Source organism: Crassostrea angulata, chromosome 7 (genome assembly GCF_025612915.1).
Source record: "Crassostrea angulata isolate pt1a10 chromosome 7, ASM2561291v2, whole genome shotgun sequence".
In the NCBI taxonomy this organism is placed as follows: Eukaryota; Metazoa; Mollusca; class Bivalvia; order Ostreida; family Ostreidae; genus Magallana; species Magallana angulata.
In genome coordinates, this window is record NC_069117.1 from 13,149,589 (window position 1) to 13,175,288 (window position 25,700).

The window sequence follows — 25,700 nt, forward strand, 5'->3', positions numbered from 1 at the left end:
TGACATCTGTATATTGTTTATCTAATTTTTCATGCACGTATAGGTTATTAGATAAATCCTTAATGAGTAGAAAATTCAAGATGTGCGTGTATTCAGTATTTCAGGGGCTGATATATTTTCTTATCCTTGTCCTTCGTATCAATATTTTGTTATCGTCTCAATGAATTGTGCGAAAAATGTATGATCAATCCGCATGACGTATTATGTTAACTATTTTTCAATTCATTATTTTTTCTTCTTAAACAAAATTCAATGAACCTAATGGCTTATGAATTCATACTCAAATTAGATAAAAATAAAAGCGTAAAATGCACAGAGGGAAATTCTCGTTTGGCAGAATTTATATAATACAGTTGTCTAACTTAGGTAATGCAATGTATATCGTTTATCCTAGTATAAACTGAGTGAAAGGACTGAATATAACGAAATGTTTATGCAAGAAAAACAAAAATATAACTTTTCCATTATACTGAATTTATTTCAAGAATTAACAAAAAGGCATAACAAATGATGAAATGATGAAAATACACACCACCTAGTTTACAAATTATGCTACTTGCAACATGGGGAGGAATCTAGTATATGGTATCACAGTCTGTGTCATACATGTAGATGCAGAACCAGATAAAAGGTTTTTAGGTGCGTACATGTGCGAGTCTACATTATATATATTAATAATAATAACATTTACAAATATACATTCCTAGTTAATAGATCATCTATAGATATTTCATCTTTTCGCTGCAATAATGGATCCTTTACATAAAACCTTTCCTCGGTCTTGTAACAGAACTGCAGGCCAGACACACATGGACACATATCTGCCGCTATCAGAGTAAAACTCGTATTTATCCGTGTCAACTCTGTCTCCCTCTGACGGCCAAGTAAGCGCCATTGGTGGGTCTTGTACACACATTAACCACAAAATCTCTATACATTTGTCGATGTAGTCACTAAGAACAATGGGAAGCTTTGTATGATCCCATCGGAAATCTCTCTCTATTGTTGTTTCTTTAAATTTCTACAAGGAGAGAAGCATTGGTCACAAGTAAGACCGAGATAAGGAAAGCAAACTCTGACTTTTGTAATTGAGATATAACGAGTTGTCTACCTTGCAAAGTTGAGGTACAGACATGGTAGCCACTTCTTGTCGCAATCCCTTGACGTATTTCATTCCCTTTGATGATAGCATTAATCGTTGCTCTCGTGTTGGCGAATTTTCCTGTAACATAAATCATTCTCATATCCATTGACCAGGAATAAGTTGTCATAGTTACTGTAGCAATTTTTCATTCATCAAAACATTAAGTTTTAAACTGTTCGTAATTTTTAAGATGTTCAAACTTAAACAGAAATGAAAAATACAGTGATAAGTAAATTGTGCGCATGAAGACAAAAATCAAGAATGTATTTATGTTTTACCAGATACGGAAGTTTAATGGGCTGCAGTAGTGGCACTGCTGAGGTTGTGGTTAAGTCCAAGAGTTGCCCGTATGCAGCCGTCTGGCAGTAAGAATAGGCGTACTGAAAGTCAAGTACATTTTTATAGAAGATTGGCTCTAAATCTTACAATTCAGTGTATGAATTCAATACGTTAAATAAATCATTCTGAAATGGTCCAATCAATAAGCTGCGACCTAATGTCAAAATTGTCATTTAGTGACCTACATTCAATGGCATTCACATTTAATATATTGCTTTATTATTTGATATAAATTTCACTGAAGTATAATAAGAAAGTTTTATATGTACTAGATATGACAAGAAATTGTTTAAAATATGGACCAGTGATTTACCCGTATTATCCGCATGAGGTTATACATGATTTCAGTGTCTTTGCCTTGGTTCCATAGGCTCATCTCATGGTACGCGCCTGCGTACTCCTTGTCCCGGAAGTCTTTGAATCGCTTGGTGATTTTAAGTGCCCTACTGAGTGTTGTATCGTCTTCCTCTGGTCCGCCACCGAGTCTACAAAAGGAAAATCAAAGCTTCACATGTTCTTTTCATTTTGATTGTCGCAACAATGAAAGTGAATGGAGAAGGTTGATTTTAATACCGGTAGGACTGGTGCGAAGTAAATTTATATTTTTGTAACATTACGTTAACATCCCAAAAATACAACATAACGGTGTATTTACACTCTGAATTCTGCAATTCATAACATTCTAACTTGAGTACTTTCATCCTAAAACCGTTTTAACAAGAGCTTGGATTTTATGTACATTTCGAACAGTTGTGTCAAACAGCAATTTGACGTAGGCCTGTTTATTTCATTGCTGGCCACTCAGCAATGGCTCTTTAAAATCATCAAGATTTGTCTGACCTTTGAGCTAAGACTACATATACGCATTTCACTTGAAACCAGCGCCATTTTTAACCTATTTGGATGCAAGAAATAGATAATAACGTCCTACTGAAAGTCCAAGGACTTGTTAAAATGGTTCTTTCCATATACAATGGGTTTTTTCCCTCTGATTCAAAATAAAGGGTAAATTATAAACCAAATGGATCAAACAATACCGTTTGGTGAGCTGGTCTATCTTGGACTGCTGGAATTCCACCGTCCTCAGTACGTCTTCAAACTCGCTGATGGAGGACCCGGCCACCGACCTCTGGGTGGAGTCCCCACGGGACGTCTTCTTACTGTGCTTACCGCGGGGGGATACTTCCATGATGGTCATCCTCTTGGGCTGATACCTTTGTGGTAACTCCTGGTAAAAGGGAGCAGGTATCGGTATTACAATTGTTTCGATGTAAGTAAGTTCTGTATTCAGCATAATTATTATAATATAAAAAATTAAGAAAAAAATGTTTTCTTTATATTTAAATATGGTGCGTAAAGATGGTGTGACGATACGTCCATAATTTAGAAATATAGTCCAAACTCATTCTTTTCTTTCAATTCAATGGTAAATCTTCTATCATATTGAAGGCTATCCATATATTGAACACTGATTCATTCATAATACTGTGAGTCAAAATCAGAATTTTTTCATAGATCATAATCAGCTGTTAGACGAATAAGGACGAAGTAAGCTGAAGTAATAGCTACATGCATACTAACCGCCTTATTCTGCATACCCATCAGCATTTTCTCAGAGCGTTTCAATGAATTATATTCGTACAGAGATGTACCGGAAGTGTATTTATTGATGCTCGGCTCCCGGCATGCCACCATCAATACTTCCTTCAGTCTGCTTTTTGCGCCGGTTTCCGGACCATGGCGGGCGCTTTTCTGCGTTTCCACAATTCCAGATATCAAAACATCTTGGTACTTAAATAACAAAACAGAGAGAGTTATTTTGAGGTTTTAAAACGTGATTTTATCAGTAGCACAATAAAAGCTTTAAAGTGCAGTTTCAAAAGCACGCATAAAAAATAAAGTGTAATCTATTGCAAACCATAGGAAGGTAATTTTCTGCTGTATGAAAGGTTTTGTCACTAGTATTCAATTTTTTTTAGAATATTAAATCAAAATTTCTCGTTTGAAAACTCTTCAATACATTAACACATTTAGGTGTAGACTCATTTGAAACAGGGTTTGGCCAATGACATGCAAGTTTTACAATTCCTTTGGTTTAGAAACCAAATATGTGTAACTATCTAAAAAATCATAAAAGACACATTGTTTACAAAGTTTATATTTATTTCACTCCAGAAATAAAGTGATTGCAAAAATAGAGCTTCGTATGTTTTGAATATATAAGGCAAACTTTATTATCTGAAAAATCGAAGGAACTTGTATTCGAATTCAACCAAGCTGTTTAAGCTTGAAACACTAGAGTTTTCTGTCAACAGAATTTCTCGATCATTAATGCACTGTTCATTCAAGAGAGTGATTAAATGTCAAATTCTATAAGTGGTTAAAAGCGGCATGGTTAAAATATAAAATAAAGTAGAATTGATTTAAAGTTTATTATACATCTCGAGTAAATATTTTCATATAGTATAAAGGAAAACAACGTGAATGGGACTTCGCGTGCAAGGTTTAATTCATTTTCGGACCTTGCTATAAATGTTTTGTAAGGGAATTGGTGTTTAAGCTTTTAAAGTTTTCACTTTGACGCGTCCATATATATGTAATTAAAAAAATGGAAAGTCAATTGTAGTTCTCAGTGGGTGTTAAAAAAACCGTCTGATCAGTTTTGTAGCACTGAATGATATATATACAACCCAATTCGTCATTTGCCTAATGTGCATGCAGAAGCACACTCATTATATTTCAATGATATGTAAACAAGTGATTGAAACAAAATTGATCATTTCACCATTGTTTATGTACTGAATCTACACAAATCAAACTCGCAAACAGACACTATATTAAATGTAAATGGACTCACCAGTTGTGGATACCGTTCTTTGAGAAGCTGCTCAGCTTGCACCAGCCCCACGTATTCCAGTTTGGCCGCCTCTAGTTCCTCTTTTGATACGTATCCTTCAATTTCTTGGAGAGTCTTTTGAATGTTGCTCCGGGCATGGGTCTTCAGGGAGGGCAAGTTAAGATCCGGTGCCCGCTTTGTCGTAGAAGTAACGGTTTTATGCATCTCTCATAAGTTACCCACAGGACTGCGAATGAAGAGAAAAAACTAATTAAAACAGTTCTAGCCAGTCATTGATACTTTAACATTGATCGAAGACTAAAGCTCTAACTAAATACTCTCTTATGTAAGACGATTAGATCGCTTTTGAGTTTTAATAAAGTGTTACCTTTGAAAGATTTTTTTGAATCAATAGGAGAAATATTTACTTTGCTAAAAACGTTACCTCTTTATCTATCATTTTGGCAAGCAAAAAGATTCGTGAGAATTTGTTCTAGATAACGTCCAGACCTTAGAAAATTGTTTGAAAATTCAGCCCGATTTATCAAATATATCACCCTCTTAACATATACGTTTGGGCCTTTAGAAATATGAGTTCCCAGCTGAAAACGAATTAAAATTTAGGACGCATACATATATGGGTTCTTTAGATTGACTAGATGTAATATGGCGATGAAATTTGACTTACCAATAACTGGATAAAAAGTAATCCTTGAATTCTATTGATCATTTGAATAAAATCAATACACAAAGACACATCCAAATAGGTTAAATCAGATGAACTATCAATTCCCCATTGCTCAAGACTTACCGTGGCGTGACAGTCACAGCTATTTTGAAGCAGATATCATTTAAATAGTAACAGTTCAACGGATTGCTTCTCTCAGGGGGTCACAGAATATATATCTTCGGATTTCCAAACAAAATATGATCTTCTTGTGGTTTAAATAGACCAAGAGAAAAAAGGGAATCCGGTGGACGTCAATAATTAGAAGAACTGAGCATGGCTGGTTGATAAGATCTCTATAAATATTTGTATGAGGCCTTTGTTTGCCTGCAGTGACCTGGAGTAAAACCTCGGATACACTACGAAAGCTTTCCCTGTCCGTGCATGGACAATGTTTCTCGGGATTGTGTGCTTCTTGGTAACCATGCAGTAATGAAAATAGAAGGTTAAATGAATTTCTTGATAAATCACAGGGAAATTGATTTCCTACATAATAACAAAGAATATAAATGTGCTTTAAACGAGTTGCTGGCACATTAATTTCACTAGCAGTGCCTTAAAGGAAACACGTTTGTCATTGAAAATTGCAGGAAATTAAATACACGAATACATAACTACCTTAAGAGTGTGTTGCTGCTCGTTTTTAAATTCTTACACAGAAATAACATTTCCAGAACGATCTGTGCAGACGTTAAGTTGGACCAAGCTGTAAGTTGGACCTAGGGGTTTTTTTGTTAACCCTGATCGTATCACATCTGTCAAAGACAGACATATACACTATGGACTCATGCCATGCTAGTTTTTTAAAAGTTGATTGCTACAATAAGGATCGTTAAGGTATTTATTGTGGACATTAACTCTGAATTATAATGATAACAAAAGTTTGTGCATATATTCAGAGAAGATTTAACATATGTTTTCCTCCAAATAAAGCATTTTACATCTTTTGATTTGCTGTAATGAATATCTAATACAATATATTTTCAATCACTTATGCCGAAGATTTCGACTCGAATTTTTTTTTTACATAAGAAACATTGTATCACACTCAGATTGGATAAAATATTTGACCAAAATTAAAATAAAGAAAGAAAGAAGCTGTAACTACGTGCTCTTTGTCGGAAAGTAGGAAATAAATCGTGCAACCTTGATAATGTTTTATTAATTGACCTTGTGTTGATTACGAAACGGCCACACAAATGACATAATATGTGTAAGGATCAAACAGATGAAATATCAACTGCTGACTCTCACTTCTATCTTAAGTACTACACAAGCTGGACTTTGATAACCTATGAAATTGAGTCTCGTATGTCACGTGCTACAAAAGAGTGCTCAGTATGGCTGTACAACACCTTTCGACAGCAAGGCGCCGTTCTCGTGTAAATACAACGCCGGCCACACGGTATAATGGACCCTTTTGCCATGTTTTGTGTACACTTTTACGTGTTCATTTATTTCTGATCCTTCCTCGGGCCACGATAGTTTCATGGGCGGGTCCTGGATAGAAAATAACCAACACAATCGAACACAACTCTCCACATAGGCCATGATCTCCTTCGATTTATCCCATCCAGTTTCCATAAACCCTCCTCCATGTTTGTGCCAAAAGATCTGTTCAAGAAGTCAGAAAAAGTCAAAACGTCTTTTAGCCTTGGTTTCAGTTTTCAACTGATTCTATTTCTAGAGTGAGACAGTGCAGAAATTTTTGTTTTTACCTCTTGGACCGCAGGAACTGCGTACACGCCAGTTTCATGTTGTATCCGATGTACCTCTGGTTGTAATTTCCTATCTGTCTCGGGATCTACATGTGCCTTTGGAATGGATGAAAATTCTTATCTATGAGTTAGCAAACAGAAAAAAGTAGGGTACACTATGCATATAATGATTTACCAAATGACTACCTTTTGAACATGCGAGCTTGGTTATTCTAGAAATTCTTTGACATACAGGGTGTAGATAGTATGATATGCTTTAATTTCAGTAAGCAGTGACTTTTGTCGTTTAAGTATGGTGCATTGAAAATACAGTTCTGAATCAGGTATGTGTACATATGGACTGTTGAACTTTCAATATATGTATGGTCAAATAATATTTTGTCTGGCTGCGACTTCGATCATAAAATATGGTTATTTTTTCGTCTTGTTTATTTTTCTTTTTTGATAAAAACATCGTAACTTTTCAAGGGTCGGAAAGCATACAGAGTTCTATACCTGTTGAAAATGAGAATTTCCATCTTCATCAATCGTCGCAGAGACTCCTAACGGGTAAACCAGTGTCTCCATTATTTTGGATCGATGTTTCTTGGCTTCATCACGACACAATTCATACACCAACTGTAACCAAATATTTCTAAGCGTCTCAATATTAATCGAAACAAAATCACATGCATGTATAACGTAGTTCTGACTTTAAAAAGATGAAATACAGGGAAATATTCGTCCCCGTTTTATTTTCGCTCATGCCCTCGACGCCAGCGGGCGTATAAATTTATGCCTGGGCGAATTTCAATGTTTCAGATTATCTCTCTTTCAACACAACTTTTTTCGAGCAAATACAAGACGGGAAGAAACCCTTCACAAATAAAGAAGGCCAAAAATAACCCCGTATACAGTATGTCAGAATTTTGTGAGTAAAGATTCATTCAAATCATTATTTCTTTTGTTGTTAACATAGATCCGTATATAAATATATGCCAATATAGGTTTATTATACAATGGAAATGACCTAGAGTTGTTTTGTGGGGAAACCTGTCCACAGCCTTTATTATGGCAACACAAAACAGACAAAGAAAATGAAACGGAAACTCACATGCAAGATTGTACTCAGTTTCTTAACTATTTCCTCTTCCATAACTATCATTCCAGTTTTCTGTAAGGCCTTGTATGCGGCGGACCACTCATTGTGGTAGAGTTCCTTGTAACTCTCAGCTATCTTGTCCGGACTAATGGCTTCCATTGGATTTACTGGTGATCCAAAATTGTCTCTCCAAATTTCTTCCCCAATTGTACTAAAACTTACACTGAAAATTGTGTTTGATTTTAAATCTGTTTTTTTTTTGTCATTAGTAACTACTTTAATTTCTATATTCATTCAGAAAATATTTTTGATTTCAAGAACTGATTTACCTTGTTTTATTTTCACTCGATTTCACATCGTCGGATTGAACTTGGTCCTTTATACAGGTAAAGGAGAATACAGAAGTATGAATAAAATGACACCTTTTCAATAAAATTACTTCTTTGCGAGAAATGTTTTGATAATTACCATAAACTAAGTAATCCGAATTCAGATGTACGTGTAATACATACGTGACGGTGTATATCTGGTAGGAAGGTCTGTCGCTGGAGGAAATGGTTGTACTCTTTCAGTAGATGGTGGAACTTCTCCTCTCCGTCAGCCTTGTATTTCAGCACCTCCCTCAAATGTCGGGACTGGGCAGCCTCCAGTAATCTCATAATATCTTTCTGTAGATGTGGAAGTTAGAGATGTTTTATATGGTGGCATAGTTCTGCCACTAAATGGATTTTATATAGGCATGCAACATGAATGATCTTTAAAGCTGCTTGGTCCGATTTTTTCGTAATTACAGTATCAAAATTTTGTTCATACAAATCATTTATCTTACAAAGTTATGGACTTTCTCCTATTTACACCAGCAGAATCAATCTCCTTTCTAAGTTAGAAATATTCAAAGTAAATAAAAATAATTTCTCTTTGGGCAAACGAAAAAACAAACCAAAATGCATCACGAGGAAACCGCATGGTTTCGTCCCCCGAATGATTGGGATTATTCTACCCGCATGCTTTGCATCGATTGTAAAGAAAGCAGGCTTTAGAAATATTGGCGAACAAAACGTACACATGTTTATTTGTAATTTGTCTGATCATTTGTCTGACCATTTCGACCTTTATTTAAAGCGATGTCAAATTCGTAATACAACCAAACCCGTATCGTCGTCAGGGGTGAAATTTAACATGAGGCGAAATAACGCGGTACCTTTTAATGTCGTATGTTTTGTTAGCAGATTTTGTACGTATTTTTCTTTATTGAAATTTGGCTTAATTTACTGGGTAAACAATTGCAATGTCTATTATTATACATATACTAAGCATAGCCATCGTTTAAAAGCGTGCATAAAATTTGGTATAAAATCGGACCAAGCAGCTTTAAGAATTTATTTTAAAACATCATGCATGAACTACGGTTACCATATCGCACAGTCTACACACGTGCATCTTATTCTGGTCGACATACAACTTAATTATGCTGACCTGCAACTTAGTTATATAACATACTGGTATGTCAGTTTCTTATTTCTGATAAAAGTACAGCAACATCAAAAAGTGGTATGGTGACCAAAAAAAACCGATTGCTTTCCAACATAAATACTGCGGATTTACATGTATCAATATTCGTTGAATGCCAATTTTCGTTGATTTCGTTGTTAAGTTGATCCACGAAATTTAAATGTTCATTGAAGTATGATTTCTATCAACATTTGCATTAATAGGATCATCGACCACGAATTTACGTATCCTTGAAACTATGGTTTTCACTTCATCCACGAATTTGATACCAACGAATATTAATGAAATCCCAGCTTTGTGATATGCATAGGCGTCGGAACCGGGGTATAAGCCCCCCCCCCCCCCCCCCCCAACTTTTTTTGCAAAGTTATACCTAACCATTAGAAACATAGCATGATAGAGGGTTCAGCCCCCCCCCCCCCCCCCCCCCCCCCACTTTTTCTCGCGGGAAAGATTATTGTTCCTAAAATTACCTCGAAAGATGGAGAAGTTGGATTCAGAAGCAACCCCCCCCCCCGGATTAGGAATTTCAATGATTTTGGGAATTACTTTTTCTCAATATTTCTGAGGATTAGTCTAGCCCCCCCCCCCCCCCCACACACACACTTTCAATTTGCTTCCGACGCCAGTGATATGCATATTCTCAATGCACTGAAAGTGAAGGAAATTCTTTTGCTGTCCTACCTGTACATCAGGAGAGAGTAGAGGTAGACTCTGACATATAGCTTTTAGTTCTCTCATGGCGATTTCAACGTCTGTCGAGCTGAAGTCGCTCTCGTAATATTTACCGAAATGGAGTTTGTCGATCACTTTCTTCAAATATTCGTACTTATCCGACATTTTTATTAAATTATAACTGCTGCCACATTAAAAGTCTAAAGGCATTCTTCCAGTCGGAAATCTGTGGAATGAAATGTCGACAAATTATCGATAGATTTGGTTTGTTTCGGAGATTTTTAAGGGGATGTGGTTTATATTCAGAAAAATTAAGTAAACTTGAATAAAAAATATTAAGGGACGTAGAAACCTTTCGGTAATAAGTTATTTTTCAATTCATGATTATAATATTGGATACATAATCTGTTTAAAGTCGGTACGTACCTCGATTCTTGACTACAACCATGTACACGTTTTGTTTACTAGAATACAACTGCTTGATTGTTTGAGGCATAATAGGGGCATTGCATTGTGATATAATGGATTGACTACATATGCATGCATTGTGAATTAAAAGGACATCGAATTGAGAATCTCCACATTATTTCATAACGTCCATTATTTTTAATATTCTGATTGTTTCTAACAAACTCAACTCTCACTCAATTCATTCACATTGACCTCTCGAGCATGAGATATTTTATTTTCTTTATAGTACAACTCATGGTTCTAAATAAAATTTGCATATTGTCCATGAAAATTTCATAAGATTGATCAGGGAGACGTAGTTTAAGTTGTTGCTTAATAAAATAATTTAATAAAACATTTAAGTTTTTAACTAAATCCCCCGCAAGGAGCCCAGTATTATTCCCTTGTTTCTTGTTCACATGCATCTCCAAAGTGGTATACAAGGCAATACAAAAGAGTCATCTATTCCTCTATCAAACACATCGTTAACTTTACGCTGATCATAAGTAACAGAGATATGAACTTAATTGTAAGGTTTAAATACCGGTAGTTTTTAAAAACGTTGATGTCCGTGAAGGATACAAACCAACATTTACAACAATAGAATAATTTTTGTAAACATCGCACTCATTCCACTCTGGTCTCTCTAAAAGAGCGATAAGACATTTTTGTTTGTTAATTCCTTTTAATCAATGATTTGTGCACATGTACAGCCAGTGTCATCTAAACTGGATGCGAAATATTTGTGTTAAAAATCAATCAATCACAGAATGATAAATGTTTATGATGATGATGAAGATGAGATGGTCGTTTATCGCTGCTTTTTCTAAAATGTTTTTTAAGACTGAGTTTTGTTTTGTTTTTTTTATTATTTACTTTTGCTCATTTTTATTTCATTTTAAGGTAGTTAAGATATTAAGTTCATGATTGTTATCTGTATATTGTACATCATATGTTTGAATATTATTTTATTGCATCATTGTTATATTTACATAATACATCATTTCTTTGAATATTTTTATACAAAATATACAGAAACACTTTCGTCAGATAAAACTACATGTAGTTCTCGCAGAATGCTATTTCAACTCAGTGCAGGTTTCTCTATTTTTCATGCATTGCTATTCCAATTTGTATGAAACTGTCTGCAGTTCTAATACAATAAATAGCAATATGATTTTAAAATTTTAATAATAATAATAATAATAATAATTAATAATAACTAATTCTAATCAATACCATTTCCCATAGAATTAATCTATATAAGAATTGTTAGACAATCTCGTTAATTTCATTCAGTCAATGCTATAACGGTTGAACCACGCCCTTTGCCATCAATGGTCCCTTGTCGTGTAAATACAATGTCGGCCATACAACAAACTTGATATGGGTCCCCCTCTTTGTGAATTCAACCAAATGATCATCCAACGTTGTCTCCTCTTTTGGCCAGTTCAGTTTCATTGGCGGATTTTGAATTGCGAACAGCCAACAGATCTGTACGCATTTCGTGATGTAGCTTGAGATGCCTTTTGATTCGCCCCATTCGTTTCGTTTGATATCGCGTTCATGTTCCATACGGAATATCTGTAAACAAAATCCAGAATCATTGAACATGATAGAAATAGAACGATAAAATCGTTGGTCCAGTAAACAAACCATATAGTAATACATTTCTTTCCATTAGACTAATAGTGAACTTCAAATACATATCAGAGAGAAAAATGAGAAAGTTCATGTTATTTGTTACATTTATGGAACGTTCATAACATTTGGTACATTGCATGCATGACGTAAATGTAATTTTTGAAGCAATAAAAGAATGTGTTTTACTTGACAAGTTATGCCAAACGATTCATGTCACTATAAACTATGGCTTTGCATATATTTATGATTCTGGTAAAAGAGTTCAAACTTGTTTATCTTCTTTTAAAGATCTGTCAGTCAGTTAAGTCTGTATTTTTAACGTGTCTGACATGGTTCTTTAGTTATCCTATCTCTATCAATCTAAAGTGCGATATTACGATAACAATGCCACTGAGCATTTCCCCTGTAGTTAGAAATGAAGTTAAGAATCTACCTCTTGAATGGCGGGAATGGCGTAGACACCAGTTTCTCGTTGTATTTGGCGAACCTTTGGTTTGAGAATTTCTTCAATGTTTGGTTCAACGTTTGCCTAGAACACGGAAAAAAGCCGATTTCAAAATTGTTCATATCACATCTAGTACGTGTATTTCAAAGAGAGAAATAAAAATAATGTCTTTAGGTTGGATGGTCGAGGACATTTTAAAACTATATTAATCTTCCTAAGAAGAAAAGCTTTGTATAAACCTATAGGAAAAGAACAAATTGTACTCGTAAATATTTACTAAGCACAAGTCATGGCGTTGAGAGTAATATTGTATTAAGGAGGATCTGATTGTTAATTTATTCACCATCAAGCCTCCTTATAATAAAAGAATCCAATGTAATAATCAATGCATCATACAAATAGTAAGCAGATACTCAACAATAAAATACTAAAATCTTTAGTTGTTTTTTTTATCTGCAATGATTTGATTTTGTCGCTACAGTAAGTAATTTCTAAATTCTGCAGTACGGGAGTTTGATGAATCTGAATTTCATCGTAGGCTTTTAATATTATAGCATTTCTACATTTGTAGTTCTTACATTGATGGTGGCCTGGACACCGGTGGGGTACACCAGAGTTTCTCGTATCTTATGCCTGTGTTCTCTGGCCTGGCGAACACAGAATTCATAGCATAACTGAAACAAAGACGCCATTTAATTAAACATTTTATGTGCAATACCAGTATGAATTTCGTATTCAGGCATTCACATCTACATTAATTCTCCCTAAAAAGATTTGATGCTCGGAGTAATGGTTCTAAAGGAATAAACCCATGCTTTTATGGATTAGATTGAACGAATTACAATGTTTCATATTGTCTCTCTTTAAACACAATTTTGTCTTGGCGAATTCACGACGGGGCGACACCGTATGCAAGCAAGTGATGAAGGGCGAAAATAACACTGGGCGAAAATAACCCTGTATACAGTATTTTATATGTATCTAAAGAGAGGTCCATGCATTAAAGTGCACTGAAAAAAATCGAAAAAGGAAAATATTAAATCTTTCATGATTTGTACTAAAATGTCATATTATTCCACGAGTGAAATCAAAAGTATACAGTAAGATATGAAAAAATATCACTGTCAAATAAAACATTCGTACAATAAATATTTACTTATCAACTTTATATAATAAAGCTACAGATACGAACCTTTAATATTTTACCAAGTTTTTTCACTATTTCTTCCTCGTCCTTCTTCCCAGATTCCTTCTGTAACTCTTCGTATGCGCATGTCCATTCGTTGTCGTAGAGCTCCCTAAATTGTTCGGCCAGTTTAGTCGGTCTGTTGACGTCACTGAGATCTGTAATGTTTGGGTTACCGTCCGTTAATTTTTCTCCGGCAACTTTGCTAAGTCTGTAAAATATAGATACATCGTCATGTATAATAATCACGTGTATACATACACATATGACCGATAGATACATTAAAACACGTTGACATTGTGTATTAAATCAAACTTGGTGTATGTACTTAATTATAGAAAAATGTACAAATGAATCGAATTCTATAAGATTTTATGTGCTTATTACCACAAAACAATTCACTGTGAAACTCATGTGAAATGAAATGCAAAAGAATGCTCTTTTTGCGATTACCTATTTTGCAGTTCTTGGATTTGTAAATCCTTTTTTGCTATTTCGTAGTTTTCTTTAGTATTCATGGGTTCTGCTTTTGGGAGTTCATTTTGTTGACGAGTTTTGTCGGCTGATGATTTCCCAGAACCTTTCTGTGACCCAGGCTAAGATTTATATAAAACATTATAAAAGATTTGGTTTACGACATCTTTTGCAAAGAACTATACACTACACATCTTCGCTGCCTTTGTTTGGGTTGATTTCTAAATGTGCAATTCTCAAATTCATGGTTAATTTCATTTGTCGATTTTATTATATCTTACCCCATTATACAAATAATTGGATTGCAGAAAAAATTATCAAATAAGAAGAGACAGAATCTGACTTCATATACATGTTTTACTATATGTACAATTGTATATAAAATAGATTTTTATATATTTGCTAAAAGGAAATTTTTACATATTAGTCATTTTCACGAATACGTACTTTTGATATTTTATCTAGATATTCGTCATACTCCTTAAGGATTTTGTGATATGATACAAAATCGTACTGTTTCTTGAATTTAAGTATTTCTCCAGGACTCTTTGACTCGGCTACTTGAAGGAATTTGATCAAATCTCTCTAAAATAAAAAGATAAACTAATTGATGAAACTATTTGCTATATGCCTCTTTCCTGTTACAGTAATCAACGCAATCATTGTGCAAATGAGCTTCGAAATGGAAGAAATTGACCAATTATTCAAGTATGATAAAGATAACTTTGGTGAAGTTACATGCACAATTTTATAAAGATATTGTTCATTAGTAATTTATTTGCATACAAACTGTAATAATTACACTAGATTGCAAAATATGTTCTATTAACGATATCAATTCATTTCATCTATTAACACGTGAAAACGGTGATATGTAATCATTTTACATAAGCTGTAGTATTTATAGATGTATACCTGTGCATTAGGTGGTACTGACGGCAGTGCTTGAAAAATAATTGAAAGTTCTCGTTTAGCGGCCTCTACATCACTGATATCTGAATATTTCCCAGTTTCGATGTTTGTCATAAGATTTCTCAGTTTATGGCATCTGTTCGTCATCCTTAACCTGTAAATAATCCAGGTATTCGGATGGCAATTTTGCAGCATTTTTTTTCAAAACAAGACTTCTTTTATGAAACATATTAATACAAGAATTCAAACATGTTGGTGGTAGTGTGTTCTTTTCATATTTTCTGTAGCTCCATGGGAAATTCGGGGTTGACGGTCCGAATTTTCCACGGAGCTAATACATTGTACTTTTTTCTATTAAGAAATTTCGAGCCGCTAAAGGAGGGAGTGGACCATCTCAACTAAAAAATGTATATCGACTCGAGGTAAATTTGATTTATTGATATTTTCAGAAACGATCACTCCTATCCCACTACCCCTCGTCGCCTTTGTCGACAAAGCATCGGAATCTATCCCTTTTTTTTTTTTTAATGTCTATTTGTTTTTAACAGATCCCCCCCCCCCCCCGTCCACACCCCCACCTCTGAACGTTTATTTCTCTCAAACCATTTCAATGGTACATGAGGTACAAAAAAATATTTACAAATGTACAAATGTAGGGTCAATTTAGGAAAAGTAAAGAAATTAAACAAGTCGAGCTAATTTTTTAACAAATATGGACATTTTTTAATGAAATATACCATCTATGGTATTCATAAATGTATTCATAAGATTCCCGAATTTATAAGTGTTAACATTTGATGAGAATTTTCCTCAATTAATTTGATGCGGAATAAAGAAAATGCCTGACATTCCAAAACATAGTGGTATTCGTCACCCAAAGTGTTTTTATTAAATAATAAACAAAGTCTATGACATCTTTCTATGTTACTCTATCTTCCAATTTCAATTGGTAATTTATGATTACAGGTTCTAAGAGTTTTGTAAATATGACACTTAAATCAATTGGAAGTCCCACCACAATCTCTCAAAGGCTCTGAATCAACAAGTTAGGGTTATTAGCTTAGCTAGTTTCATTTTTTTTAAATTTTTGTTTTTTACTTTTTTTGTTTTGTAAATATACTTTCTACAATTTGCTCCCGCGTAATCTACTAGTGCACACAGTCACAAGATTATACAAACTTACCTGAGCTTGTCACGATCTACTTCCTGTTTCGGTTTTACCTGGTTGTCAAGGCGACATCAAGACAACATCTATATGTGAGGCTCCTTGCAGGGATGTCCTATAGCTACTAGCTAGGTTTGCGTTATAGTATTGATCATCAATGATAATTCCTTTATAAACACCTGCAATTGAGGCCGTCCTTCGTGTATCATTCTACACTAATTCTAGCTATTTCTATATCTGTTTGAGACAAATACTTTTTAAATACTTTAAAATCTTTTTAAAGGACCATCATACATGTATTCAACAATATCGAAATTAGTGGCAAATATTGATCTACTTGTATTTGCAAGGAAGGATAACTTCACTTGTTTTTGGCATCGTATAATGATAAAATGCATATATCTTTACTACAGGAAAAAACCCAAACATATTCAATTGAATAAATACTACAGACCGTGTCCATCAGATATACTATAGAAATTTTAAAACAAAAACATCTAGTATAATTATTTATTTCATTAAGTAGTTTTTTTTTAAAATGATTCATATCAAGATTTACAAATCTTTAATTGTAAGTACACGTTTAATAGCGATATTATAATTCAGATAAATATATTAACATCTACATGTAAATGTACATGTTACCAGGAACTTCCGTACTCTGATAAGATGTATACGTATTTACATGTATTTGCTTCAATTTACTTTGCAAGTTCTCTTTTGTCAGTTCGGTTGTATTGAACTCAAACTAAGTTGACGGAAACAATACACATGAAATGATTTATGTGTATCTTTGTTCAAAATAATACAATATTATGCATTCTCTTCTTTGGCAATAAATAACTTACTGAAGAAACTATATCACAGATTTGCAAGACAAGATTTCATAAAAATCTCATACGCATCATTTGATTAACGTTCATTTGGCAGAATATACCCTTTGCTCACTATTGGTCCCTTGCTATGTAATAGCAGCAACGGCCAGACGCAAATTTTCACAGTGTTACCGCTTGTTTTGTAACATTTGTAATAGTTGGTATTAATTGTCTCCCTTTCTGATGCCCACGTGATCACCATTGGCGGATCTTGTATGCACATTAACCACGTGATCTCAATACAGGCATCAACATATTCCAGTATTGGTTTTGGCAACTGCCTCGGCTCAAGTTGAAAGTTTTTTCTTAAATCTTGCGCTTTAAAAATCTGTCAAAAAGATAATATATAGTTGGTCAGTGCTCAGTAAAAATGTATGTTAAATTACCTCATACGATTACAATAATCGCTTTGTGAATTAACGGGTAAGTTACATCAAGTCACAAACTTGTCATGGCAAATATCATTTCAACTTCAACTTATAATTTCCTTTTTTCTGAACTTAAATTAAAAAATAATATATTACATGTCATTAATCATTTTTGTGCCAGGAAAAGAAAAGAAAACAATATACCCAGGTTCCACATCGTAACACAAGATTGGTTTGTAATAAAGATAAAAATAGTAACGTTCATTATATAACATATATCCCTGCACGTGGGGATTTTTAAAAAAAATTTGAATTGACCCAGTATATATATGTATATGTAATTGAACGATGATGCACACTGACCTCCTGTAGGTCAGGAACCGATTTGAGCCCCGCGGCCTTTCTGAACTCCTTGGAATGCCTGTGACACAAGGATTGCAGCGCCTTTCCTTCGCTCTCACTAAGTCTTAAATTGATTGAACCAATCGATGACGTCAACTGTAGAAAAAGCAGTCAAGATGCTTAATCATTCAAAATTAATAAAAATTTTGGTTAAACTTTAAAACAAAATTACTAACAAAAAAGTCAGATACCATGTACATTATGTATATTTAAGCTAGTATATGGGCATTTTTCTAAACTTTTCTGCCAACCACAATTCACACAAAGGTAAGAAATGAAGCAATTCAATAGTTTTAATTCTTTCTTTGAATTCATTTCATAATAACGTGTACTAGTATTCCATACCGAATTGTTTGGTGACTTGTTTGGGTAGGAGACCGGGTGCAGTATGTGCATCTTCATTGATGCTGTCAAATCTTGTAGCTGGCTCTCCGACGTTGTATTACAGAAATCAAAGGCTAACTTCAGGTCCCAATAAAAAAAAGTCCAGAATTTTACTCAAGGAAGTGTGTAAATTATTTATATGTTAATTTCAGGATTAACATAAATCTGATAAGTCTCTCAACAGTGGTAGCGGGTACTAAAATATATAAATAGTGCCTGTTTGGGAGGGTATACTGAATGTCTTTTTTAAAAATTTTAAGAAAATGTTACTGCTTTTATATAGGAATAACGTGAATTCTACAGCGAACCGTACGCGCATAATTTTCGCGCATGTAACATTTTTTAATGTTACCCGTTGCCAAGTGCGTTGCTAACGCTGAGGGTAATAGTAAATATTATAAATGCGTCTTAACCAATCAGATTTCAGTATTTAACATGAAAGTATAACAATATACCTTATAATTCTATGTCAGAAATCGTGAAAATAATGCAATGAAATTATGAGAGTCTTGTAATTTTTTCCGCAATTTCAAGACTTTTAATTACTGAAGATTTTATATGTGTAATAATTTTGTCAGAAAAAAAGATAGCTAGTACGTACCCTAAGTATTTTAGACAGAACTCGCAGGCATTCTTCCTCCGGAAACCGGAGCTTTTCGTTGAAAGATTCGAATGCTTCGGACCATTCCTCATCAAATAACAGACCAAATTTCTCCCCGATCTTTGTAGGCCGGTTTTTGTCGCTCAGGTCAGCCATGTTTGGGTTTCCGGCTAGCAGCTGTTTGCTGGCAAAGCTACTTAATCTGCAAAATATATCAGTATTCGTGCATTTCTTTGCAACATAAAACACATGCAATTACAAAAAATGTATCTTTCTTCCTAATTGCTGTCAAATACACGTAATCATAAAATTGAATGATAACAATGATGAACTGCTTTGGTGACATAATAATTTCTTATTTTTTAAAAATCATTGAGAACATCGATATATTCATAAAGAGAGCAAACCTCGTTGTGAGCTCTTCAATTTGCATCTCCTGCTGTTTGACTTTCCGCTGCAGACGATCATGTTCCTCTTTCGATAAATAAATGGCGCCTCCAGATCCGTGTTGCACATTTTTAGATCTTTGCACAGACGGCGGTCGGTTGGATGGTGTTATACTTCTATTAAAGGGACTGTCTATGATGGAACCTTTGATGAAACTCTTACTGAAGTCTGGCTTTGTTGCCGTGGCTTTATTCCCATGATGCAGGGGTTTAGTCGTCACCTCCTCAACAGGGTGCACTGCTTTCATTGGACCTCCTTTTTGGGGAGGTCGGTGATTTTGGCCTTGGTTGGAATTGCGTCTAACGAGGAAAGAACCACTAAAGTTTTGCTGCAATTTTTTTTCACGTGGCGTGCCATCGGGCTGAAAATGTCAAACATATATATGCTTATTTATTGATTTGTGTTGGGTTTTTTAATATATGTAACGATACCGTATAATTAGTTTGTTGTTGTGGTTTTTTGGGGGTTTTTTTTGGGGGGGGGGGGGGGGGTCGGGTTTTTTTCTTCTTTTTGTTGCAGGTCAGCTTTACAATTAATTCCGAATTATTCAATGTTTTTCACGATTTCTTTTAGATCTGTAAAGTAATTTTAATATTTAAATTTCGTAGAGGATATAAACCTAAGCGAAAAAAAAAAACATTTCGCACCAACATTCAATATGCAAAACAACACCATGAATTTGATAGATACAATGTATAAACATTCCAATATAGACCTACTTTTGATTTATTTAGGTCATCGTACGCTTTTGCTGACCGCTGTAAAGCGTTTAATTCTCTTAAGGCGTCATCGGCAAGGCTCCATAACTGTGTGTCCCTTGATTTTTGTATGATATGAAAAAGCTGTGGTCCCCAGAGATCGTCTACTTTGGTGTTCGGTCTTGGTTTTAGTTCCGATGTTTTCTGAAACTGATGACGATATTTTTAAATTAGAAACAGTAAAATCGCGGACAATAAGCCACCCATCCCCGTAAGTCTTTGTAACATGTACATCCTTTACACGTTATGATTGTATTTTTTTCAGAAGTTTTTCCTTCTTTTATATAATCATGACATGTGCAATGTAATTTAAGATTTCCTACCAACTAACCGTCTTATAGTCTAGCTGCTTAAGTTTCTTCTCCAAGTTCATCAGTTCTGTGTATTCCATATTTGCCATCATAATCATACTCTGTTCCACGTGCTGGCCCATTTTGTTCAGTAGTTTGTCAATATTGGTCCTGCAGTGTTCCTCTAGTCCTGCGGGTTTGATGTCATTTGTTCCGAGTCCGAACCCCTTTCCAGAGGAACCATGTCTTGGTGCTTTAATGTTACGACCAAAGGAAGACCTCAACACGACCCCTGGTAAAAATTGGAACATAACAATGAGATATGTACGAATAACATCTCATTAAAGAGTGAAACAATACGGTAATGTTATTTAGTACTTTATAAAATATTTCCTCAATTTTTTTTTATTATAAAAAAATATCTAAGTATTTTGTCAATGTACATGCGTATCTCTATATATCAAACGCTTGATGGTTGTCAATGTAATTACTGTCTACTTTCGATTTCACTTACCTTCAGCCATACTTGATACGAGAAGCCGAATCTCACCAATAGTTGACCTTTATGATCAAGTCGATTTATTGAGAAAATGTGTACACAAGATTTAGTAGAATGCTTTTCTATTTTTATCGTATTCCTGAATCATACCTGGATATAACTGGATATAATATCTAACATATTGGAGATTTAAATGTTCAATATCACAGGTAAACTAAAAAATCAATAAACTGGGGCACATTAAGGAAAAGACTTAGACTCAAAGAATTTATGGAAAGAGAGATAACTCTAGATCTTGTTATGCGATATATGTACTAGTATATTGGTACATGTAAGTTGTATGGTAAGAAGAATATGTACATGTAGAAGTGTTATATTTGCAGGTACAATATGTACCAGATGTTCCAGTTAGGTTGCCCAAAGTTAATTCTACATTTAACGTCCATGTGCGGATCCAGAAAATTTTACCGGGGGGGGGGGGGGGGGGGTCCGAGGCATATGGTAAATTTATAATGTAAATTTAAAGAAATTTGAATTTGCAGAGGGGGTCCAGACCCCCCTTACCACCACCACTAACGTTGATGTGACCACCTTCAAAACACCAACCCTTCGAGACAGGGCGATAAAAATTTTATTCATTTATATTCAATTCAATTCAATTCAATGGTTTATTGACATCACCATGTTGGCATACAGTCAAAATAAAATCAAATGACAGACAAAAGAAAATTGTAGCATAAAGGCTACAGCATGCAATACAGTTTTATACAATACTTCATAGTCACTGGAACTGTTTTCTCTGCATAAAACATTTATCCAAGTAGATACATTGACGTTTTGTAGTATTATAACCACATGAATTAACAATTTCTTTTATGGGATCAATACCACAGTACAATTTATCATTAAAGATATCACAATAATGAAATCGAAGATTGTCATTCACAGGACAGTAAAGTACAAACTGTTTTTCATTTTCGACTAATAATTTAAAAGCATAGCATAAACGTTTTTCCTTTGGGATAATTGGTTTACAATATCTAAATGTTTCAATGAATATTGAATGTGCACGTATTCTTAATCTTCTAGCTGGGATCTTTCGTGCTTTTTCAAGGAAAACTTAAGTAATCTTGCAACTTGTACTCGTTAGTATTTAATATTTTACTGTAAAGATGAAGTTTTCCGGAGTTAGAGGATGAGATTTTGTTCAATAGCTCAAAGATCTTATCAACAAAAAATTTATTTAACTTAAACCTCAAATCCTTATGGAAAATATCTAAAGATGTTAAGTTTAGTTTTTGTTGGAGATTAAAAATCTTGTTTGGCCATGAAGTATAACTCTTTTTCGAAGTTAACTCTTTGTCTTCTTTAAAAGCTGATACTAACAGTGCATTATTATACATATATGTGGTATTTGATTCCATAATTCTTAGTCTGATATAGTATTTAAACATGTTTTCATAACAAAAATAGTAAAGTGGATAAAAACCTAGTTCAGCATTGACTGCTAAATTTGATGCTTTTCTATGTACACCTAGAATATCTTTGAATATATGATTTTGAATTTTATATTAATACAAATTTTTATATTAATACAAATATAGTGAGCATTCAAGCTTTATGTAAACTAACTATCTAATTTCTTTCCTATCAGTTTTAAAGACAATCCAATTAAGAACCGATTATAATTAAGGAACAAGGAATCATTCTTTGAGTATTATGAGGTCATAATTTCGGTCGGGGCGTGATCAAATCCAATAAAGCCCGAAGGGCTTTATGATAGATTTGATCACGCCCCGACCGAAATTATCACCTCATAATATTCAAAGGATGATTCCTTATTACTTATATTTAAATAATTTTAAACCATCGTACGATTAAATATTTAAATACGAATAAGCAAACCCTACTGGCGCCTCAATTTGGCTTTATTTGAAGTTATGGGTTATATAATACAAAATCGATACGTAGCGTTATCACAGGCAAAGACACTGGAAAATGTAAATATTCCATAATGTGCCCTAAACATTTCGTATTTCTACAGATTTACAATTATAGTCTGTCCCTAGTTATTGCTTCCATCACTTTTTGATGATTTTTAATAAAAATACACATACCTGTGAAAGAAATACAGTTGAAATCGACAAAAAGGAATATATCCAAGATATCTTCATTGAACAATTATCATTTTTCACTCATAAAAGTTCACAGGAACGAAAACAAATTTCTAACGGAGATTTATAATGGGAAATGTTTACATCTTTTCTCCATTCGGAAGTACTCGGGATACCTCGCGCAATTTTCAACGTTATCATCCGGGATTATTAATGGCTGATGCAACGCATAATCCCCGTAAACTTTCTATTTTTTGGATGTGTATTGAAACCTGAAGTGGTAGAGGGGGCGTTTCAAAACAGATAATCTGGACATTTTTGATGTTAGTGGATGAACGTAGTTTGAGCACAAAGGTATTTATGATTATCGAAATATCAAGCAAAAAGTGGTGGAAGCAAAAACTCGGGACAGAGTATAGTATTTTGCATTTGTTGCAAATTATAAAATCACACTTGGAAAAAACTGACAATGTGTCCAAAACCTATGCGTGCGGGTAACGGTAAACAAAGAATTAACTTTGAATAGCCATATATACTATAGTATACAAGTACGACCACACTACTATTAAATCAGTTCAGAGGAAGTACATGTATTTGTGTATTTCTAAAATTCGGTAGTGGTAGTTGTTGTTTTTTTTTAATTCACATCTTTTTTCTAGAAACTTTTAAAAAAAAATGGGCGATCACCATGTTACAACGACGCTTAATCGACCTTTGACAATTATCATATTTGGTCAAATCAAGCTCTAACCGATTCTACAATATGTAGTTTGTAGTGTTTTGCCACATGTAATGTGATGTTATGCCACGTAGATCGGATTCCAATGATCAGAGCATAACAACTTAAAACAGTATACCAATAACATTTAAAGGAAAAGTAACTCTTGAAATTCTATTGACCAGCAGGCATGTTCACGAAAGTTTCCTAAGATATGACCTAAGTGTTCCTAAGATAAGAACGCCCTAAGATCAACCTAGGACACGTCTTAAGATGTAGCTCGACGGTTACTTAGGAACATCTTAAGTTAGGATATCCTAACCTTCTACAACCATTCTTATTTTTCACATTTATTCATAAAAATCGAATTTGAGAGACTTATGCGGGGACAAATCATCAAACATGTTGCCAGAGAAATTGTACGTGGCGGTAGTTACATGTAACACAATAGGTCAAAAACTAGTAATTTTATCGTATACATTTTTAAAAATTTACATTTAATTAAATATATATCAATAAGCAATAACAACTTATAGATAGTTGAAGATATCAACAACAACAAACAAAAAACAAACAAACAAAAACAAACCAAAACAAACCCAAAAACAAACAAAATAGAAAAAATTATAAAAAATTTAAACAGCACCCCCAGAAATCCAAATTACTTCTTTATTCGATGAAAATATTATCAGGACAGAATAGGCTTACAAGCAAATAATTATTTAAATAACACGTTTTCATTCTTTGAGTGTAAATTAACATTGGATAGTCTTGTCATTCAAGTTCTGTTATACATAAACATACGCTTTTCATAGAATTTAGCGTTACATGTAGAAACACAACCAATTTCCCTTTAATCTGTCATATATAGAATACACGATGGTAAATAAGAAATAAGTTGTAATATATCTAGAAAATTCATAAATAAAGTTTATTCAACCTAACGGTTTTTTCGAAGATTATTTTTTTCAGAATGAAGTGAGAATTTTCGAATGATCACGCATGGCTTATATAAACCGATGTTTTACTTTTTAGCCAAGAAAATTAGAAAAATTTTATCCAAAAGTAATCAAAACAATGAATGTAACTTACTTAGTGTTCATTGTATACATTAAAAATAAGTGAATAATTTTCATTTGTCAAACAGAGACAGTATTTGCTGGAAAAAAAATTGCTTAATTTGTCAGCTCACAGGCAAGCATGTAGCAACGGGGAAGTTCAGGGGGGGGGGGGGGGGGGGGGTTCAGGGTCCCTCTCCAATTTATATTCATAAAATGAACGTACATGATAGAATAAATGAATATGCCCCCCTCCAGGATTAGGAATTAGATGTTTGTTTGAAATGCTGGAACTGTAAAAATATTGCTTTATTCTATCAGTCGTAGGAATAAGCTTCACAGCAACCCCAATATCCCCAAAACGTTATTATACAGTCTAATGATGGTCTTAGGACAAGGTAAGAGATGTCCTAAAGAGGACAAAGTTATGACGTTTCCTAAATTTAGGAGAGCTTCGAGAAACAGACTTAAGACTAAGACGTATCCTAAGATGTACTTAGGACGCACCTTGTCCTAAGATAGCTTCGTGAACATGCCTGCAGTTCTACGTATACAACACTATTAGAAATTTGAAATATTTGGATTAATGAATTATATGATTTTAAATTTTTAAATGAAAGGAGTGTGGCGAACAGGGCGTTAGATTGAAACAATGAAGACACACGATTTTCATAGGTAGTTATAATATGCATGTGTTATTCTATTTTATACATATTGATTATTATATAAATCTGATTAATGTAAATAAATTGCGTGATTTTTGTAAACATAACAGATAGAGAATTCTAAATCATTTAACACGGCCGGCGATTTTATCACTCTTGATTTTTTTTATTAGAAATGTCAATACACTCCTTGAAATGTAAGTTTTCTTTATG

At 33.9% G+C, this 25,700-nt stretch overlaps 3 protein-coding genes across 4 annotated transcripts; all 3 read right to left on the bottom strand.

Moving 5' to 3' along the window:
- Positions 1-492: 492 nt before the first annotated feature.
- On the bottom strand, positions 493-5,770 carry LOC128155727 (uncharacterized). Of its 2 annotated transcripts, none has more exons than XM_052817575.1 (8): positions 5,131-5,770; positions 4,341-4,566; positions 3,065-3,274; positions 2,521-2,711; positions 1,797-1,968; positions 1,423-1,524; positions 1,112-1,222; positions 493-1,021 (listed from the first exon to the last, which is right to left on the bottom strand). In XM_052817575.1, exons 2-8 carry the CDS (start codon positions 4,542-4,544, stop codon positions 731-733), a joined length of 1,281 nt encoding a protein of 426 aa, XP_052673535.1. In that variant the 5' UTR covers positions 4,545-4,566; positions 5,131-5,770; the 3' UTR covers positions 493-730. The 2 variants fall into 2 exon arrangements, with proteins under 2 accessions (XP_052673535.1, XP_052673536.1); XM_052817576.1 differs by having other exon boundaries at positions 5,008-5,143.
- Positions 5,771-6,190: 420 nt separating this feature from the next.
- LOC128156708 (uncharacterized) lies at positions 6,191-16,489 on the bottom strand. The gene is made up of 15 exons (XM_052818957.1): positions 16,327-16,489; positions 15,147-15,297; positions 14,679-14,816; positions 14,211-14,353; positions 13,764-13,968; positions 13,150-13,245; positions 12,560-12,655; positions 11,789-12,066; positions 10,042-10,216; positions 8,358-8,513; positions 8,175-8,221; positions 7,858-8,068; positions 7,260-7,382; positions 6,765-6,860; positions 6,191-6,660 (listed from the first exon to the last, which is right to left on the bottom strand). Exons 2-15 carry the CDS (start codon positions 15,288-15,290, stop codon positions 6,382-6,384), a joined length of 2,187 nt encoding a protein of 728 aa, XP_052674917.1. The 5' UTR covers positions 15,291-15,297; positions 16,327-16,489; the 3' UTR covers positions 6,191-6,381.
- Positions 16,490-16,804: 315 nt separating this feature from the next.
- On the bottom strand, positions 16,805-21,114 carry LOC128155147 (uncharacterized). Its single transcript, XM_052816716.1, has 8 exons — positions 20,948-21,114; positions 20,475-20,725; positions 20,105-20,293; positions 19,346-19,746; positions 18,939-19,140; positions 18,299-18,415; positions 17,915-18,049; positions 16,805-17,511 (listed from the first exon to the last, which is right to left on the bottom strand). Exons 1-8 carry the CDS (start codon positions 20,955-20,957, stop codon positions 17,221-17,223), a joined length of 1,596 nt encoding a protein of 531 aa, XP_052672676.1. The 5' UTR covers positions 20,958-21,114; the 3' UTR covers positions 16,805-17,220.
- Positions 21,115-25,700: the final 4,586 nt, after the last annotated feature.

What these genes read in the sequence shown, in the direction of transcription:
- LOC128155147 (XM_052816716.1), bottom strand. An exon ending in ATGACCTAAATAAATCAAAA is followed by an intron (nt 19,747 to 20,104) that starts GTAGGTCTATAT and finishes TGACATTTTCAG; the next exon opens with CCCGATGGCACGCCACGTGA. An exon ending in TTCTGTCTAAAATACTTAGG is followed by an intron (nt 18,416 to 18,938) that starts GTACGTACTAGC and finishes TGGGACCTGAAG; the next exon opens with TTAGCCTTTGATTTCTGTAA.
- LOC128155727 (XM_052817575.1), bottom strand. Translation starts at nt 4,544, where the DNA reads ATGCATAAAACCGTTACTTCTACGACAAAGCGGGCACCGGATCTTAAC. An exon ending in ACCTCATGCGGATAATACGG is followed by an intron (nt 1,525 to 1,796) that starts GTAAATCACTGG and finishes CTTGACTTTCAG; the next exon opens with TACGCCTATTCTTACTGCCA. An exon ending in CTGTACCTCAACTTTGCAAG is followed by an intron (nt 1,022 to 1,111) that starts GTAGACAACTCG and finishes CTCTCCTTGTAG; the next exon opens with AAATTTAAAGAAACAACAAT.
- LOC128156708 (XM_052818957.1), bottom strand. Translation starts at nt 15,290, where the DNA reads ATGACGAACAGATGCCATAAACTGAGAAATCTTATGACAAACATCGAA. An exon ending in GTGTCCAGGCCACCATCAAT is followed by an intron (nt 12,656 to 13,149) that starts GTAAGAACTACA and finishes TCCGTGTTCTAG; the next exon opens with GCAAACGTTGAACCAAACAT. An exon ending in GAAATTCTCATTTTCAACAG is followed by an intron (nt 6,861 to 7,259) that starts GTATAGAACTCT and finishes TCCATTCCAAAG; the next exon opens with GCACATGTAGATCCCGAGAC.